This window comes from Ovis canadensis, chromosome 17 (genome assembly GCF_042477335.2).
Source record: "Ovis canadensis isolate MfBH-ARS-UI-01 breed Bighorn chromosome 17, ARS-UI_OviCan_v2, whole genome shotgun sequence".
NCBI classification, from domain to species: domain Eukaryota; kingdom Metazoa; phylum Chordata; class Mammalia; order Artiodactyla; family Bovidae; genus Ovis; species Ovis canadensis.
The window spans coordinates 80,314,711-80,333,882 of record NC_091261.1 but is presented as its reverse complement, the minus strand read 5'-3'; the positions used below and the strand labels follow the sequence as shown (position 1 = coordinate 80,333,882).

Genomic DNA, 19,172 nt, shown 5'->3' with positions numbered 1-19,172 from the left:
AGCGGCAATAACACAGGGGGAGGTGGGTCTGGCTCGAAGGGGCGGCTTGAAAATCAAGTCCAGGAGAAGAAAAGCCGCTTCCAGGTCTCAGAGAAAATGCAATCATCACAGGTGGGTTTGGACTAAGTGCCCTTTCAAAGATCCTTTCAGTCTTGAGACTGAAAGTCGTTTCCATATCGATGGGGTCTGCCCGGGGTGGGGCTTCCCACAGTCTTGGCAGCTCACCCCAAGGAAAAAAGAGAACGCCTGGCTCCTACTGCCCTGGAGACAGCTCAGGTCCATTCCCCCATCTCCTCCTCGATTTTGCTTAAACATCTTGTCACCTTCTTGGCAAGACCTACTCTGACCACCATCTTAAAGATGCTAACTTGCACCCTGAACAACCCTTTTTGCTTGGCTTGAGTCCTTTTTCCATAGTATCTGTCGCTTTCTCACATATTAAATACATGTTCTCATATACTAAAGATAATTTTAAAAATATTTCTTTAAAGGAAAAAATTGGCTAATGCATAAAGATGCTCATTGTAATGCCTACTGTAAGCAGGAACTGGAAACCCCTGAACATCTGCACACGTATGTTCCTACAGTCTCCTAGTGAATTTCACAGTCAACAGAGATGATCATCTGGAATACTGTGTAGTGACAAAAATGCAAAGCAAAACATCAGACTTTCCTCTATTTAAGATAACTGTGTAAAAAAATGTGTTTGGACATGGACATGGGAACATGGAAACTTGAAGACAGTGTTAGCATGGTATATAGGTTTGGGTGAATTTCCTGTTGTTAAAGTTTAACGCTGTCTCTGGGTCACTTGCTACAACACCCCAGTCTCCCTCCCTGCCTACTGACACGTCAGGGTCGTCAGGTGGCTTCAGTGGTTGATGGCTACATCCGTGAGCTCAAGGCTTTGGCCACCCTGCGCCTGGGAAAAGCTTGGTGATGGCTGAGGACTGGGGCGAGCATCCCAGGACCATGCGGGCTGGGCGAGGGGTGTGGACTCTGACCTGCTTTCAGGCTCCAGTCTGCAGCAGATGGCGGCCAGGGGGAAGAAGGCTGGGGGGCAGTCTGTGGGGACAAACTTCTCCCAGAAGAGTTTCACGTTGAGGCCGAAGTCCAGTGTTCGGGGCAGGCAGTCAGGATCTGCATACACCTGCCCGATTATCTGCAGGTGGAAAGACAGTGGTCAGGGACGGTGCAGCCACGTGGTGGGGGAGGGGGTGCTGGTGCAGGGACAGGACAGGAGGGATGGTCAGAAGTGGGAGGCAGGGGCTTCCCTCGTGCTCCAGTGGTTAAGAATCCGTCTGGCAATGCAGGGACACAGGTTCAATTCTGGTTAGGGAACTAAGATCCCATATGCTGCAGGGCAACCAAGCCTGTGTGCTGCAACCACTGAGTCTGCGTGCTGCACCTCGAGGGAAGCCTGCGTGCTGTAACTAAGGCCAGACGCAGTCAAATAAACAGAAGAGGAAGGAGGTAAAAACCCAGCTGAGAGGGCTGCCCCATCCCATCTCTCCGTATCTTGCTAATGCAGGCCTGTCTCCTGACTAGAGAATCTGGAGGAGCCTCAGTGCAGAAGCACGACGCCCCTGACCGGCCTCTGGAGGGGCGGCTTCCACACAGCCCCGCCCTGCCCTGTGCTGGGGTTCGGGCCCTGAGAAGGGAGGCACTGGATCTGATTCATGTCTGAAGCCCTCTGGTGCCAGCCCAGGGCTCTGCACAGAGTAGATGCTCAACTGATTTCTGTTAGACTGAACGATATTTTTAAAGCAGTGAGACTCGAACATGTCCACAGACCCGTGATAACCAACACGGCCCTCTGCTCCTGCTGACTTTGTGGCACTATGTATCCTAGGAGGAGGAGCACCCATCCCAATTGCGGGGCCGGGCTGCCAGGCCTGCTGCCTCAGGCCTGGCCTCCGTGCTGGGCTCACCTCACAGAGGACGATCCCAAAAGAGAAGACATCCACCGTCTCATCGTAGCTCTTTCCTTCGGAAACACAGGAGAGCAGGCCGTTAGGTTTGGTCCCATCTCTGCTCTGCACTGCGTCTGGAGCCAGGTCAGGCCAGAGCCAAGAGCCAGGGCTAGGAGAGGTTCTGTGGGGGTGCCTCTAAGGCTGTGGGGACAGGCCCCGTCTGAAAACCACCGCTCTTCAGTCAGCCTCAGAGAGGTCTCATGAAACAACACTGCCCAGGGTGAAGCCGCACGGGACAGTGAACGAGAACTGGGACAGGCTGCGCCTGGACTCTGGCACTGCCTCCTGTGCACTCTCTGACTAAAGACCTCAGAAATGGCTGCAGTGGGCCACTTATGCAGTCTCACGGCCCTGTCTGGCTCAGGAGGCCCGGCCAGCATCTGCAGCTGGTCTGCGCCTCAGCCACGAGGGGGCAGCACACCTCAGTTCTCAGCACGGAGCGAGAATAGGCAGTAAAGCGCCTGAGTGCTCAGCTACCCCTTGGGGCACAGGAGCCGTGGTCAGACCTCAGCGTGGGCCCAGGACGGGGCGCCAGCCAGCCTGCAGGGCTGATCTCAGGGAGGGAGGCGTCTTCGAGGTCCAGTCTGGCACGGGATGAAAACCATGCACCCCCGGCTCCGGGTACCTGATCTACACACCCTGGGGCTCTGCTGCGAGACGTGGCCCCGCCTGCCCTCCGGGGTGTCAGGACTGACCGTTGAGCATCTCCGGGGCCATCCAGTAGGGGTTCCCCACCACCGTGTAGCGCTTCTTTCGGTCGTTCTTGCGTAAGGTGCGCTTCTTGGTGGTGGCCTTTTCCATGGGGGGCTTCTTTCTCTCCTCGACGATGAGCCGTGACAGCCCGAAGTCAGCCACTACCACTGTCTTGTCCTGAGAGCACAAGGGTCAGGTCAGCCCTAGGGGGCGGGGGACAATGGGACGGAGACCGGACAGTCCCAAGAGAAGGAGAGAAGAGGCGTATGACCAAGGGGTGTCTTGACGAACGGGGCATGGTGTTTGTTTTCTCAGTCTGCGCTTTCTGCATGGCTGCTGCTGCTAAGTCGCTTCAGTCATGTACGAGGACCCCATGGACTGCAGCCCACCAGGCTCCTCCGTCCATGGGATTTTCCAGGAAGAGTACTAGAGTAGGGTGCCACTGCCTTCCCCAGACCTAGAGAGTGTTCTTAGCAGAGGCCCTGGGACCTGGAGAGTGGAACTCAAGAGGCAGGACAGAGGATTTCTTTTGTTTTGCTTTTTTTCTCATCCTGCCTTGTTCTCAGAAAGATTTAAAGCTAGAACCAGGATAAGACAGAGAAAGACAAGATACAGGCCTTCCGTGGGGGTTGGGGGCAAAGGGGAGATAAGCTCTTCAAATAGCTACAAGGCAGTCATGTGGAAAAGGGATTAAGACTGTTTGGTGTGAGTCCAGAGGGCATGGCCAGGGCCAGTGAGTGGACACCCAGGAAGCCACACTGCAAGTCAACAGGAGTAACACTGTAGCGAGCCGAGCTGACCCGCAGGGGAGAGGGAGGCTGGCCCCAAACCCGTCCCTGTGAATTTAGTAGCTCTGGGGCCTCGGGCTGAGGATTCAGGTGCCACAGCTGCAAAATGGGGTCCTTGGGGAGCTGCTTGCCCCAACAAGGGGCAAAACCAGGAGAAGTGAAGGGCTCTACAAACAGCTGAAGAACTTCAAGTCCCTTCAAACCAGAGGATTTCACAGGCTGCTACTGGGAGGAGGTGGGGTTTGTCTGCATGTGCGCGGATCCCCCAGAAGACAGGAGCCCGAGGCGATACCTCTGATCTAAAGCCAGAGGGGCCAGGCAGTCTCGCTGGCAACAAGGGAGCCAGGAGGGCTGCCCTGGGGGCACGTACCAGCTTGATGAGGCAGTTGTGCGAGTTCAGATCCCGGTGGATGATACACATGGAATGCAAATAGGCCTGGAACCAGAGGTAGGAGCTGAGGCCCACGGCCAGTCGATCGGCTAGACACTGACTCTGAGACTCGGGGGCCCCAAAACCCGTTCTTCCCCCAGAACACCCCCCACGCCAGATTCAGAACCCAACCTGGACTCTAGGGCCCTCCTGCCATCACTCCTCATCCCGGTGTCAGCAGAAGGCCGAGGGCTTCCCCTCTCCCTGCTGCCATCTCCTGCCCAGCAGCCTCTGTTCGCCGATCCCAACCCAGGCGCTGCTCTGTCCTGAAGTTCCCAACCCTCTGGGCCCAGTGAGCGTCCCCCAACCTATTTTACTCAGAGTTAGGCTACCCCCACCCAGTCTCTGGGTTTAGCCACCCTGGGTCCTTCCTGCTGTGAGAGGGGAAGTGGCCACCTCCTGGCCCAGCTGATCTGTGCTCCCAACACACACTTCCCTCTCTGTCTACACTTTCCCTGTGGTCTAGTGGTTAGCATTCAGCGCTCTCACTTAGAAAAAAAAAAATTATTGGAGTGTAGTTGATCTATAATGCTGTGTTACGTTTCAGGCGTACTGCAGAGTGAATCAGTCACACATATACATATATCCACTCTTTTTCAGATTCTTTTCCCATACAGGTCTTTACAAGGTACTGAGAAGGCTTCCCTGTCCTATTCAGTACGTTCTTAATAGTGACCCATCTTATATATAGAAGTGTATATATGTCGATTTCAACCTCCCAATCCATCCCTCCCCCCTTGACAGCCATGAGTTTGTTTTCTACACCTGTGACTCTACTTCCCTTTTGTGAATAGGCTCATTTGTACCGTTGTTTTAGATTCCACACATAAGCGGTATCGTGATATTTGTCTCTCTGTGTCTGACTGACTTCGCTCAGTGTGACAATCTCTAGGTCCGTCCATAGCGGCGAATGGCCTTATTTCATCCTTTTCGTGGCTGAGTCACATGCCACTGTGTGGATGCACCACTTCTTATCTCAGCGCTCTGACTTTAACCTTTCCCTCTTCCTATCCTCATGTGTCCAGACTAGTCTATATTTGCTATTTCCCATTCCAGGCCTCCGCCTCTGGCTCTCGAGCCACCCTCCCACGCAGAACCACCCCCGGTCCCTGCCACAACACCGGTTCCCTCCCTTGGGCTCCTGGAGCTGCTCACACGCCCATGGAACTCTTTCCAACCTGCCTGCCGCCCCTCCTCAGGGGGTGCCCACCCCTCTCCTGTACCACCTGCCCCCATGACGGTGCGTGCCTGCCTTTTCCTTCTGGCCTCCTCGACGTCAGCCCCTCTCTCATCACCGCTAACCCCTACTAAGCACCCACACACCAGCCTCAGCAGATGCCTGTCCAAGCTCCTCCCAGACCCACTCTGCTGGCAGGGATGTCGGCAGGACTCACCATTCCAGAGGCGATACCTTTGGCAAACCTGACCTTCTGCTGCCAGGGGAACGGGTCCTGCAGGATGGAGGAAGGCCCGTCAGAGGCCGCTGGGCCTTGTTCTACTGGTGGTCCAGGCCCCGTGGGTCTATGTGATCCACAGTAAACCCTCCCTGCCTGTGCCCAGTCCCACCCACCATGGCCGTCTGCAGGTAAGGCAGAGGGTCTTTCTGATCATTGTGGTTCCAGAGCAGTGATGACATAGGGGCCCCACTGATGACCCCTCAAGGCTCTCAGGGACTCTGGGGGTACTGTGCTCACCACGCTGCGCAGGAAGTCCTTCAGCGTGCCCCCCTCGATATACTCCGTCAGCAGGTTAAGCTTCTTGTCCTTGTATAGTACGCCGATGAACTTGAGCACGTTGGGGTGGTCCAGGCTGCGCATCACCTTCACCTGCAGGGCAGGGAGGCCGCAAGGGCGGGGCCCGGTTTGTTCCTCACCCCCTCCCTCGGGGAGTCAGCATGACACACGTGCCCTGCGTCTCCCCCTCCTGTCTCGGGTGCTGGGGAAGAAACCCCCAAGTGGATGGGGACAGCCTCCCAGGCCTCGCACTTGGGACCCTGCCTTTCTAAGAGCTATATCTGGGGAACTGGAGAGGCAGGGCCCCAGAGTGAGGTGGAAAACCAGGAGGGTGGCACCCTGTGGGGCAGCAGGGAAGGACACTAAGGTGCCAGGCTGGCCCGGCGGGGTGTCCAGTGTCGAGCTGCTCCAAAGCGTCTGTGCTCACCCCACACTCCACGAGCTCCGTGAAGCACAGCTCACTGTACCAGTTCGTGCTGTCCTCAGTGTTTTTTGTACAAATAATGTGCCGCCATTTACAGGGGGGCAGGGACATTCCTCTAATGGTCTGTTCTGCCTTAAGAAACCAACGACTCCAAACTAAGCTTCCTCTTCACATCTTTTTTTTTTGGTGCTGAAAGCTGGGATTGAAGTCATTCTTTAGTATCAATTTTCCTCTTTCAACAGTGACACAAACTCCTAGCCCCCACCCCGCTTCTTACCTCAGTTAGAAAAGTCTTCTGTGTCTCTTCATCACACCGGATCAGCTCCTTCATGACCATCACTTTGCCCGTGGCTTTGTGCGTCACCTAAAAGGAGGGTGATTGTCACTGGTGCAGAGAACAGAGGCCCTTCTGGGGAACTACGCGCAAATCTGTCGCTGGCCATCCCATGCCCTGGAGGACACGCTGACGTCATCGGCCGGATCAGACTGACAGTTCAAGTGCGGAACACAGCACGGGCCTCAGAAGGGAGCACACCTTCCTCCCCGGAGAGCTGGGCATGCACGGAGGAGAGGCGAGAACCCACAAAAGGGGCGTGTTGGGGGGAGGCGGGGGGAGGGGTGCTGCCAAGCCAAGCGGGGGTTCTGGTCATCTGACCCAGAAGCGTGTCTCTTGGGGAACAGGAGTCTGGGGGGCAAGAGGGTCAGTGCCACAGACATGCACCAGGGAGCTGAGGGGGTTGTGAGGAAGCTCTCCAGCCCCATGGCCCCGAAGGCTGAGACACACGGCTTACCTGACCCCCCCTCCCAGCTCTCAGCAGAGGAGGAGGAGGAGGAGAGAGAGAGAGAGAGGTTAGTCCCTGAGACTGTTCAGCAGGGAGGCAGGAGCCACTCCCACACCGAGGCCTCTGGGCACCTAAGAAACACTCACTGACCAGAGATGGGGGGGCCACAGGTGACCTTGTCCCACCCGGGGCTCCAGGTCCCCCAAGCTCACACCAGCAGCAACGCTGCCTTCAGGTGGCCTGGGAGGGCAAGTGATGAAAATCCCCAGAGGAGGGTGCGAGGGCTGGGGGGCAGAGGGGTGGAGCCGGCGCTCACCTTGATGGCCTGCCCGAAGAAGCCCTTCCCCAGGACCTCGCCGTGGATCAGGTCACAGGGCCGGAAGATCTGTTGCGAGCAGCTGCTGGAGCAGCGGAGGGACTCTGAGCGGCTGATGTCACGGCTGAGCAGGAGCGGCTCCTTGGGGGAGCTGGGGCCGGGGGACTTGGAGATGCTGTTACTGCGTCTGCGGAGGAGGAGGAGGGGGACAAGGGATGAGGGTGGGGACAGGGCAGCCCTCAGAGACCCAGCATGGAAGCCTGGAGGCAGGAACCTCAGGACCATCCCGGTCTTTCCAACGTCTGCAGTCAGGGTGCTGGGACGGGGGAGGGGGGACTCTGACATCGGACAGAGGTGTTGTCTGGGGGCGGCAGACATCCGGAGTCTATGTAAGCATGCGAAAATCACCCACAAAGTGGGAACCCTGAGCACCTCTCACCCGGAGGGACTAGACTCCACCAGCTGGTAGCGGTGTCGACGGATCAGTGGGAATCCACCACCTTCCACGTCTGCCTGATTTACGGCCCCGACTGGCTTAGAGCAACAGCCCACTACCACCCAAAACACGAGCAAAGGGGACATCTCTGTAGTACCTGCCTGTATTTCCTGAACTTTAATAAGTGCGTATGATTTTTAGAGCAAAAGAGCCACTATGTTTATGACATTTTTAAAGAGCAGCCAATGGTTGGTGACTGTCACTCTGACTTCCTAAAGAAGGGACTTCTGGTCCCCCCTCGTGCATTCATCTCTTGCTTTCTGGTTTTCAACATCCTTATCTATGCTTATCTGTGCCCCTTGTCCAGTCTCAGCACCCCACGCTTCCCCCCACAGGCCTTGCCACCCTTTGGGATCCAGTACCGCTGCCTCCTGCCCAGCTCAGAGTTCAGTGGACAAAGCCTGACCCTCTGGCTTCTCCTGGAGAAGGAAATGGCCACCTACTTCAGTATTCTTGCCTGGAAAATCCCACGGACAGGGAAGCCTGGCAGGGAATAGTCCATGAGGTCACAAAGAGTCGGACATGACTTAGCAACTACACTCTGGTTTCTAGGGAAAGCTGGCAGACAGCTGGGTCAGATCACACGTGGGCCCTGGCTATGAACTGTTATCCTCGGGGGGCGCTGGGTCAGCACAATCCTCCTTGCCTGCCCCTGGCCAGCTGGCTCCCTTCCTAACTCTGCTGGCCTCAGAGAGCCAGCTCCACTTGTCTGAGGGCTGGGCGTGGGGCAGCACAGAGCCAGGGAGGGACGGGGCACCTCAGGGAGCGTCTCCTCAGCGTCCCCTCCAGGTTCTCCTTGGTGTCCAGGGGGCTGAGGGTGTGCGCGTGTCTGTCATTCTGCGTGCAGGGAGAGAGCCGTGCATCCAGCCGCAGCTGGTCCAGGCGCTGGGAGACGGGGTCGTGTTCGATTAGGAGCTGCAGTGTCTGGCTCGTCTGGCTAATGGCGTCCTCCACCTGCGGCCGGGAGCAGTGTGAGGCGGGGCCTGCAGGGCGTCCCATCGTGGGCCACCCACAGTCAGGCCAGAGGACCAGAGCCTGCTGTGGCCTCCGGCGGCCGCTGGCCACACCGTGCCCTCTGCCCAGAGCCTGGTACTCCCCAACATGGCCAGCAATCCCTGCTGCCCTGGGAACAAGCCAGGCTGACAGAGGGGGTCACCGGTGCTCACAGGCTCAGCGGCCAGACAAAGAGGGTCTGCTCACGGTCCGCCCCCTCCCCACCACAGGACACCTGGTACCTCCTCCACGCGGAGCGTGCGCACGGGGGCCCCGTTGATCTCCAGGATGCGGTCCCCGGGGTGGATGGCATTGCGGTTGTCAGGACTGATGTGCATCCGGTTGACCCTGGGCCGGACAAGAGAGGAGGCGGGGCAGAGGCCTCTTTAAAGACAGCCTGGCCCATTTCACTCGTGCAGGGAGGGCTCACCAGGCCCTGGGCCTCACCTGGGCCCCAAGGCCCAGGCCACCCAGGGAGAGGTCCTATCCCATCACCCAGAGGCCTAAGCCAGAAACCTAGATGGCACTCCCTGCTTCGGGAGTTTCCTCGCAGCCCCCCAATCCTCACGTCCTGAAGAAGGCTCCATCATCATGGTTACCAACACCCGTCTCTTGCTCCACGCATCAGCCTCCTACCTGGTCTCTACACCTCTAGGCCTGCCCCTCTCCTGTCCCACTTCCACAGCAGCGATGCTTCTAAAACGCTGACCTGGTCGTGTCACCTTGCTGCTTAAATCCCTCAAGACCCATTGGGTCCTCATGATCTAGGCTCTCTGTGACTTAACAGGCCCCTTCTGGCTACTCCCAACCACCCAATCTATACCAGACACAGCCACAGACCCCCACTTCTGTCCTGAACACAGCTCCAGGCTTAGAGCAGACCTCACCTCCCTCTGACTTCCCAGCGCCAGGATCCCCCTCTGCTGTGAGCACCCAGCACCTGGCACACAGTAAGCACATGATCACCGTCTACAGGGCTGGGAGCCACAGTGCCTCACGACTGGTATTAGATGGACAGACCCTTTCCCCATCCGGTCGCCGGCCTGGACACAGCATGGAGTCTCTACCTCTTTCTCCTCCTTCCTCCATTCACTCACTCAACCAATGGAACAACAATCCATGTGCACCCACTATGTGCCAGGCACTGCTCCAGGCCCTGGGTGTGCAGCAATGAACTGGACTAAGTTCCACAGGGAACCCGTGAGGGTACAGGTGATAAACAGACATAACCAAGCCAGATAATTTCAAAGAGCAAACATGATGTGAAACTTGACCCGTGAAAGGTGAGCGGTTCTGGTGTTAGTATCTGGCGGGAAGCGGCCGCGGTGGCGGGTGAGGGCAGTCAGTGCCAGGGCCCAGGCGTGGCGACAGCACACTGAGCCCAGGAGAAGAGACGCAATGTGAATGGGGGCTCCAAGGCCTGCTGTGTGCTCCGCTCCAGAATCCCCACCCCAGGCACTCACTCTCTCACTTGCACAGTGGTGGCGTAATTGGAGCAGGCACTCTCCACAGACACGGAGAAGCCCCGCCTGCCTTCGGTGGTGGCCGGCATGGAGATGTGTGTGACAGAGTAGGGCAGCTGGTCCTGGACGGATTCCGTGGACAGCCTCTCAAACATGGGTGCCAGCACCACCTCGTTGTGGCACTTCCCACTGCGGGGAGGAGCAGAAAGGGGGCTTAGATCCTGGAGCCCCACCTGGAAGCCCCCAGCAACAAGGAGCCTTCCAGCGGCGGAGCGCATGGCCCCATGTTCACTGCCCTGCTTGATCCCAGCTGGTCGCTCACAATGAGCAGCCTGGGTTCTCTGCCTCTGACTCAAGGTAAGATCTGGGCCTCAGCCTGACTTTTTTTGTCGACCGAGGCAGCTGGGCTGAGTGAGTTCTAAGGGGCCTTTGCCTTTAACATCCTGGGCTCCCCCTCCGAGAGTCCCCTCCCAGCCATCGTCTCCCTCCGGGAGGCCTGCAGGGCAGTATGCTTACTCTCCCAGTAGGTAGGGACAGAGGGCAGAGACGTTCATTATCTTGCTCACAGCTTTCAGAGCTGGTCAAGAGCCACCGCTGTGACAGCAATATAATCAGTGCACTGAGACCCCAGCAGTCCTCCTGCCCGATCCACACTGCCGCTTCCCCTCCCGCTCAGCCACCCTTGTCGGGAAGGAGGGACAGGGGGCCACCATCTTACCAGTAGAGGGTGGCGTGCTGCACCAGGGCGTATGCGTCCCCATCCTCGATGATCACCTTGCAGCTCATGCAGGCGAAGCACTCTGGGTGGTACTTGTACTCCCCGGCCACCTGTGGGCAGGTGGCGAGAAAGGTGGGCAGACGCGGGGAGGAAATGAGTTGTCGCTGTTGCCGGAGTGGAGGGCGGCATGGGTGAGGGGCCTCCCATCAGGGATCTACAGACCATCCCTGCCCAGTCATCGCTGACCTTTGCCCTCCCCTTCCCAGAGCTTCCAGAGAAAGGGCTGGATTGGTGCCTCTCTGTCATTTCTTTTTGTTTGTCAACACTGTGTGACCTGCAGAATCTTAGTTCTCCAACTAGGGACAGAATCCAGGCCCTTGGCAGTAAGAGCGATGAGTCCTAACCACTGGACCAGCAGGGAAGTCCCTCCCTGTCATTTCTGAGATTGTAAGAAAAAAACTCTTGGTCTCAGCCATGGGCACAGGCCCCCAGAAGTCATCATCCCCAGGAGGGAGGCTCACGCTCCCCTTTAGGGCCCCATCCCATCTCACCGTCTCCCCTCCTTGCCTGCCCAGCCCTCCCAACACTGGACTGTTAAGTCTCTGAGAGATGGATCATATCTGGCACCTAATAGGTCCTAAAAATTATCTGTTAAGTGACTGGATAAATAAAGGGAGAGGCCTCAGCTGACGGGAAGACAGAAGGTGGATGGCTACAGGGAACCAGAGGCACTGCCAATGAACTCTGACGACGGAGGGGGCAGAGATGGAGCGATGCACTCACCATGACGGGCCCCGTCATCAGCAGAGAGCATCCGTGGCAGAACTCCCCAAACTTCCCCCAGTAGTCCTTGTGGCAGTACAGCTTCCCATCTTTCTCATAGTACCAGTTGGTGAGGGAATCCTGGCATTCAGAACACCTGAAAAGCAAGGCAAGAACAGAAACCTAAACCTTTCTGCGTCTTGAAGTCCTTGGAGAATTTGATAATTTGATAAGAGCCAAGAAACCTCTTGGCTTTTGAATTGTGATGCTGGGGAAGACTCTTCAGAGTCCCTTGGACTGCAGAGAGATCAAACTGGTCAATCCTAAAGGAAATCAACCTTGAATATTCACTAGGAGGACTCATCCTGAAGCTGAAGCTCCAATACTTTGGCCACCTGATGCAAAGAGCCAACTCACTGGAAAAGACTTTCATGCTGGGGAAGATTAAGGGCAGGAGGAGAAGGGGGTGACAGAGAGGATGAGATGGTTGGATGGCATCACAGATTCAATGAGCAAACTCTGGGAGACAGTGGAAGGCAGGGAAGCCTGGTGTGCTGCACTCCATGGGGTTGCAAAGAGCTGGACATGACTTAGTGACTGAGTAAGAAGCCTCTCCCCCAAAAATACACATATGAGGGATATGTGCACCTAATTTAGGTATGGGGTACATGTCATAGGACTGAAGCCCATTCATGCACCAGTTAAGAACTTCTGGTCAAGACCGATACCTCAATGAACCAAAGAAGCTCAGTGATCTCCACTCTTCATAACCTACCCATCTCCGACAGCATTACCTATGAGCATCCTTGAGAAAAACAGATCAAGTATATAGAAACAATCAGGCAAATCCAGAAGGCGGAGGTCATTCTATAAGACAACTGGTCTTTTCTCTTTTAAAAAAGTTAAGGCACAGGGATTAGAAAAGCCCAGAGACACAGAAACCCCCAAATACAACACCTAAACCTTGGATTTGATTCTGGATTGAAAATGAAAACAGACAAGACTGACATTTTTGGAACTGAGGAAATCTGAATTTCGCCTATACATTAGATTATAATGCAAAATTACTGTTAATTTTTTAGATGCGATAATGATACTTTGCCTATATAGAAGAGTTTATAGAAGAAAAATAGTAAACTAATAAGGAGAGTCAATTCAGTTCAGTCACTCAGTCGTGTCTGACTCTTTGTGACCCCATGAATCGCATCATGCCAGGCCTCCCTGTCCATCACCAACTCCCAGAGTCCACCCAAACTCATGTCCATCAAGTCAGTGATGCCATCCAACTATCTCATCCTCTGTTGTCCCCTTCTCCTCCTGCCCTCAATCCCAGCATCAGGGTCTTTTCAAATGAGTCAGCTCTTCGCATCAGGTGGCCAAAGTATTGGAGTTTCAGCTTCAACATGGGTCCTTCCAATGAACACCCAGGACTGATTTCCTTTTACTTGCAATTTACTTGTAAATAAGTAAAAGATAAAACTCTGTGTCTGTGTGTATACAGACATGTGAAGTGGCTTAACTGTGACAAGTGATGCATCCTAGGTGAAGGATACATGAGTGTTCTTTCAACTAGTCTTTCCACTCTTCTATAGATCTGAAATCTTTCAAGATAAAATAATGAGGGGAAGAAAACCTCCATCAGCACGGTGTAACGTGTGTGTGGGCCCAGAGCTCCTTTCTCCCCCCGTCACTGGGCTGTGAAGCTCCACACTTGCTCAGGCTGGGGGTGTTCTAGGGTCACGCCTACACACGCGCTCATCCTCGCGTCTGACCCTGGCACTCAGAGCTAAGAGCCCCTCGGCCGGGTGAGCCTGTCCCACCTCCCTCTGCCTAGTTAGCAGACTCTGCTCTTGTCATCGAGGCCTCGCGGCACCCACACTCTCCGTGCTTTCTGAGGGGAAGGGTGGAACTGTTCTTGGTTTAAATCCTGACCTGCCGCTTACTAGTTATGTCATCTTGGGCAAGTTATTTCACTTCTCTGACCCAGCTTCCTTATCTGTAAGATAGACTACTGTGAAAATAAAATAATACGTTTTAAACTAGACAGTTTGGGACCTCCCTGGCAGTCCAGTGCTTCCACTGTATGGGACAAAGGTTCGATCTCTGCTTGGGGAACTAGGGTCCCACAAGCTGTGTGGCAGAGCCAAAAATATTTTTTAAAATAAGACAGCTTATATAAAAGGCCTAGCACGCTAAGAATGCTGTAGTGTCCACTGCTATTGAGTGATGATGATAATGGAAGCTCCTGTTATTGGCCACTTACTGCCATTAGCTGGGTGGTTTTTGGACAACTTCTCTTACTAGCTTTTTCTCACTGACAGAATGTGACCCATAGCATCTACAAAGAGCCACTATGAACAAGTAAGTTAATAAAGAGCAAAGTCTTCTGCAAACTGTGAAGGGCAAAGCAAGTGTGTTGTTAGAGTAACTTGGTAGGTGCTGCAGATAGAAAAGATAGATTATACAGGGTCCCCTCCTCCACTTCCAAGAGCTTATAACGAGTGGAGGAAGAGAAAATCTAAACGAAACTTGATTAGCATGGCAAGGGGAGAGGCTGAGATGGAGCGTCCGCCATCAGCCACCCACCCTTGGCATTTCTCACTTGTCCTTTGGCTGTTGAATTTCAGGTAGATGAGTATGGATGTGAAGAACCCAGGACGGCTCAGTGCAGACCACAAGTTACAGGAGGTGGAGGGGAAGACCCCCGTTCTGGGCACGCAACTCCAGCTCCTCTCAGCGTAAAAGGCACACTTTTACATGCGCTCTGAGCTGGGAGGAGACACCAGGTTCAGGTTCTTAGGAACCACATGTCTCTGGACAAGCCCCTCTCCCTCTCTGGGCTCAGTGCCCCCACCTGTAGACTGAGGGGATTAGACTTCCCCCTGGATGCTCCAAGGCTCCAATCTCAGCACCACGCACCTCCCCCTGCCCCACCCCTGGGTGATCTCGGGCCAGCTGCTCGGCTCCTCATTTCTGCAGTGGCAACATCACCTATTTTCAGGCAGGCAGTGAGGACAGAACTCAGTGCTGGGCGGTGGTGACGTGCCCGGCACAGGGGCCGGCACCAGGGGCAGGCCTTCATTCTCCCACCTTCTGATGTAAAGCATCTGGGTACCTGCCTTCTTCCTTCCCTGAGGAGAGGAACAGCGTCCCACTCACCCCTGCGAGACTCAGCACTGTGCAAAGGGCCTTCGGAGTAAGCCCTCAGCAAACATTTCCAGAGTGAACACTGTGGGCGTGGCGAGCACCAGCGGTGCAGGTGGGAGCACTGGGGTTCCGTAGCTCCCAGTCCCCTGGCCCCGCCTGTCCCTCTCCTGTCTGAGGTGGAGGAGAGCTGCTGCAGACGAACCTGCACCAACCGCTGGCCGGGGCCCTGTTACACCCCTGCCATGGTATGCGCGCTGCAGGGCATGGGAGCACCAAACACGTCCTCCTCTCCACTGCCAGTATCTTACAAGTAGCCCAGGCCAGGCTCGGGAGGGGGCCGGGGAGAGGGGCGAGTGCAGGCATGCAGGAGCCAGACATGCCGGCCTCCCGGGAAGAAGACCTGGCCGGAGCGTGACACCACCATGCACACATCTGCGTCAAGGAATGCCTCTACAGGGCACAGCCGGCTGCTCAGGCAGGGCCGGCCACCACAGGCGTCTCTGAAGAGCAGGAAGCTGAACGCCTGACAGGAGGCCGGGCTGTGGGCCCCCAGGCTGCTTTACACAGGACACAAGAGGTTCTGGGCCTCCGGGGACATTGCTGGGGCAGACTTGCTTAAATGTTCACAGCAGCCACGGTCACCTGTTTCGAGGAGACACCTAACTTACATGAACTCTAACCCTGACCGCACCCTGCAGGGTGATAGGATTAGCCCTGTTTCACAGACTAGGAGACTGAAAAGCAGAGTCAAGTCACTTCTGCGAAGTCACCTGGAACAGACAAGATGGAGCCGGAATCTGCACCGACGTGGGCCTGCGCCTCATGGCGCAGCACATCCACTAAGCTGGGCCTTGGGGCTCGCGTCTGTGAAGACACAGAGGCTGGAGCCCTGAGAGCGCACGTCCCTTTGAGCGTCAACACCTGCTGGTGCTTCTACTGAAGCCAAAGGATCCAACGTTAAGTGGCACAATGACTCTCCTCCTCCGCTGAGTCCATGGGAGGCTGGCCCCCGGCAGACTCTGCCCCTATTAAAAGGGTCCAAAACGCACTCTGGGAATGTAAGGTGTGACTGAGCAGAATCCCACCTCGGTCCTCAGGGGCCATGGCCACAATACCTTCTCCCCAAAGTCCTTCCCAGCCTTCAGTTTTCCGAAGTTTCAAGTGAAAGCATGTGCCCTGGCTACAGGCCCAGGGCATCGAGCTTGGAGGTGGTGGGGCTGGCGGTGGAGCCAGACCCCAGGGCCAAGGCATCAGTCAACACACTCTCCAGAGCAATGAACGGAGCAGAGACTCTCCAGCCACCGGCTTTAACAACCTCCAGAACTTTCCCGGAGCACTATGGAGAGCCTGGGCAGCTAGAGTGGACCAAACCCTGATGGTCGGTTCAGTGGAAGGCTCAGATCCAAGCAAAAGCCTTTGGAGTTAGCAGGGAACATACTGGTTAAAACATAATGATCAAATTAAAGTTTCATAAATAACTTAAGACCTGGGTCCACATTCCATCTTTGCCACTCACTATCTGAGTCACCTGAAGCCGGTTACTTCATGACCCTGAGCCTCAGTGTCCTCATTTGCATACTGGTGATGATGAGAGTTAAACCACGTACAGACACCCAGCGCGAGCCTGGCCCAGAAAGTGCTCATCTCCCCGCCTCCCTCTCCAATTGGAGAACACCAGGGTCAAAGGAGACAGAGCCCTCCCTCCCTGGGCCCGAGCAACAGGGACCTTTTTCTTGGCCCAGAACCAAACAGATTTCTGGAAACAGGGAAGGTCCTCAAATGAATTATTTATCTAGCCAGTTAGAAATCAATTGATTATAATCAATTCTGACCAATTAGGAAACAGTTACTGTTCATGGAGGGTGTGCAAGATGGAACAAGCAAGGTGCTGAGAGAAGCCAAGTGAGATAAGACAGAGGCCCAGCCCTCAGTCACATGAAAATTCTACAGACCGAATGTTTACAGGTAAATTTTCCACCTTAGGTGGTGAGAGCGCCAGAACAGCCATTGTTACCGAGGATTTACAGTTAAAGAACAAGCCCTCCCACGTCCTGCTTGAGGGCCTGGTAGGCTGCTCATCCTTAGCCTCTGACTGAGCAGAAAGCAGAGTGGGAGAAGCTTCTTCCAGCCTCTGCCTCTGAGCACTGACCGGGGTGGACGGGGCACCTGGCAGATCTCTCTGCTCTGGCCTGAGTGTCACGACTGGGGCTGCCACACCTCCTCTGGGCCCGAAGGGGTTGGGGGCAGATAGAGCAGCGGCCCAGAGACTCCGGTCCGTCAGAGCTCAGCCTTCTTCCACCCCAGACCCCTTATCACCCCTCCTTCCTGTAGACCCCGCAGACTGAAATAGGCTGTCAATTAAGCTGTAATTATTATGGAATAAATAGGTTGTTATCCTGTTTGAAAAAATTAACCAAACACATAATGAGCCTCTGATCAGCAAGAAATAAGTGTTGCCAGAGTGTGCTGACTCGGTTCCAACCAGAAGCCAGAAAGCCTGTGGTTTCAAGTAATCTGTGCCGTGCTGCTCCAGCTAATGGAAGAGGGCTTGTGTGTCTGAGGAGCCACGTGGGTTGCAGAGCTGGGAACCATTCACCTGATCTGAGTCCTTCATTTTTCAGAGGAGAGAGAGAGTCCCAGGGGACCTAAGGCAGCTGCCAAATGTGACTGTGAAGGTGGGCAGGGTTAAGAAGAGTTTCTCCCTTTGAACAAGGGTTGCTTTAGAATACAAAGATGCACTTGTTTTCTTCAAGAGACAATGTGTAAACCAAACTCACTAAACTGATGTCAGGAATTAAGGGGAAAGCTGTAAAAAGAAAAATCCTTTAATGATGTCAGACAAAGTCCCACCTTAATTTTCCTCTTCTGTAAATTCCGATTGGAGGGGTTTTCTTACTCGCGAGGACGCTCATGACTCTGTCTCAGCCCCCAAGCCTGGTGCACGGGCAGAGGGAGACGATGCCTGCCTGCCTGCCTGCCTGCCGGGCAAGGGCGCCTGGGGCACAGAAATCGCATTCTTCATCCCAGGCTCCCACTTCCCTCTCCGGCGAGCTGTCACGCCTGATCATGTCCCCATGGAATCTGGTTGCGTCACTCTCCTTGAAGCTGCAGACCCAGAACTCTGTGCTCAAGGCCTGGGGTCAAGGACTTAATTTCTTCCACAGAATCTGGCAAGGGTCGTGTTGAGGAGCCCAGGAAATCCAGTCCCTATGCTCCGCAGGGGAGGAAACTGAGGCCCAGGGTGGGGTCAGGCACCTGGTCAGAGGGCAGCCCTTGAGGACATCCTGCAGTAAAGGAGGGGGCGAGGGCAGAAGCAGCTTTCTGGCCGGGCAGTGACACTGGTGGCTGACTGGACTGCCACCTGGGAGAGGAGAGGGTCTGGGTGGTCCCTGGGTGGGGAGGCGGGGCACAGAGCCCCATGCTGGCTAGCTTTTCAGAAGTGGCTTCAGGAATGTGGCCTCCCATCTAGGGGGAGGGGAGAGGGTCTGTGGCCGGCCAGTCAGTCCCCCCTGACTCCAGCTGGGCAAACAGAGTTGAGGGGAGGGCTGTCAGGTTGCCCGGAGGGGCTGGTGCAGAGCAAGACAAAGCACGGGCAGACCTGGGTGGCGCGGTGGCCGGGTCCTCACGGGTCCATGCTGACTGTCCATTATCTGCTTGAGCTCCTGAGAGGCTGCCTCGTACCCCAGAGATTAAAAGGGACACACATTCCTGGCTTCTAAGGGAGCCACCCCACCCCCAGGCTGCCGATCCAGGATTAACAGTAAGAGGGATTAATGAGGCCGTGGCTGGTTCAAACACTTGGCATCTTGATTCCACATGGTACAACTCAAGATCAATCCCCATCCCCGATGGCCCTGCAGAGGAGGTTCTCTGCTGTCCCCGCCATGTGCCAGGAAAATTATGGGGAAGCCTTTCCCTGCTTGCTCGCTCTCTCCTCTGCGAGAGGAAAGCAAACCCGAGAATGGTCCTGGGGGAGATACATGCAGGGGGAGGTGCAGCCTCCTGAGGACGAGAAAACAAACCGATGCAGACACAGGAGGCTGCCCAGAGAGACCCCGCAAGTTAACTCTGCTGAAAGCAGCTACCACATCTGTAAAATGGGGACACCAAAGGTCTTGAGGCTGTCAAGAGGCTGCAGGATGAAGTGCCAAGCAGGATGTCTGGAAGAGGCAGCCCTGAGGACCAGTTTTATCCCGCCCCCTCAGACCCTGGAGTTTCCCACCACTCGGCCAGGGTCCGGTGATTCTGAGAAGCCACGTGGTCCTCTGCTTTTCTGCCCAGGCCACGGCCACCCGACTCTGAGACTCTGATCCCCGCAGCGCGGTCTGGGCAAGGGGCCGGGCTGGGGACGCCAGAAGGAGAAGCTGACCAGGACCACTGGTGAGGGGGAGGCAGACCTCAGAACAGGCTGCTCCCAAAGAATGAAAACAAGCTCCACCCCAGCCTGGAATGGC

At 55.6% G+C, this 19,172-nt stretch overlaps 1 protein-coding gene across 3 annotated transcripts in view; it reads right to left on the bottom strand.

Annotated features, from left to right (window-relative positions):
* LIMK2 (LIM domain kinase 2) overlaps positions 1-19,172 on the bottom strand; it is a 52,138-nt gene that overhangs the window by 1,577 nt on the left and 31,389 nt on the right. For all 3 annotated transcript variants that reach the window (XM_069557047.1, XM_069557050.1, XM_069557049.1), the window contains 13 exons: positions 11,593-11,728; positions 10,810-10,919; positions 10,092-10,280; positions 8,871-8,976; positions 8,393-8,589; positions 7,140-7,326; positions 6,319-6,405; positions 5,579-5,710; positions 5,279-5,335; positions 3,825-3,890; positions 2,669-2,843; positions 1,932-1,987; positions 1,005-1,162 (listed from right to left, as the gene is read on the bottom strand). In XM_069557047.1, coding sequence (XP_069413148.1) covers positions 1,005-1,162; positions 1,932-1,987; positions 2,669-2,843; positions 3,825-3,890; positions 5,279-5,335; positions 5,579-5,710; positions 6,319-6,405; positions 7,140-7,326; positions 8,393-8,589; positions 8,871-8,976; positions 10,092-10,280; positions 10,810-10,919; positions 11,593-11,728 — 1,656 coding nt within the window. The remainder of the gene's footprint in view (positions 1-1,004; positions 1,163-1,931; positions 1,988-2,668; positions 2,844-3,824; positions 3,891-5,278; positions 5,336-5,578; positions 5,711-6,318; positions 6,406-7,139; positions 7,327-8,392; positions 8,590-8,870; positions 8,977-10,091; positions 10,281-10,809; positions 10,920-11,592; positions 11,729-19,172) is intronic.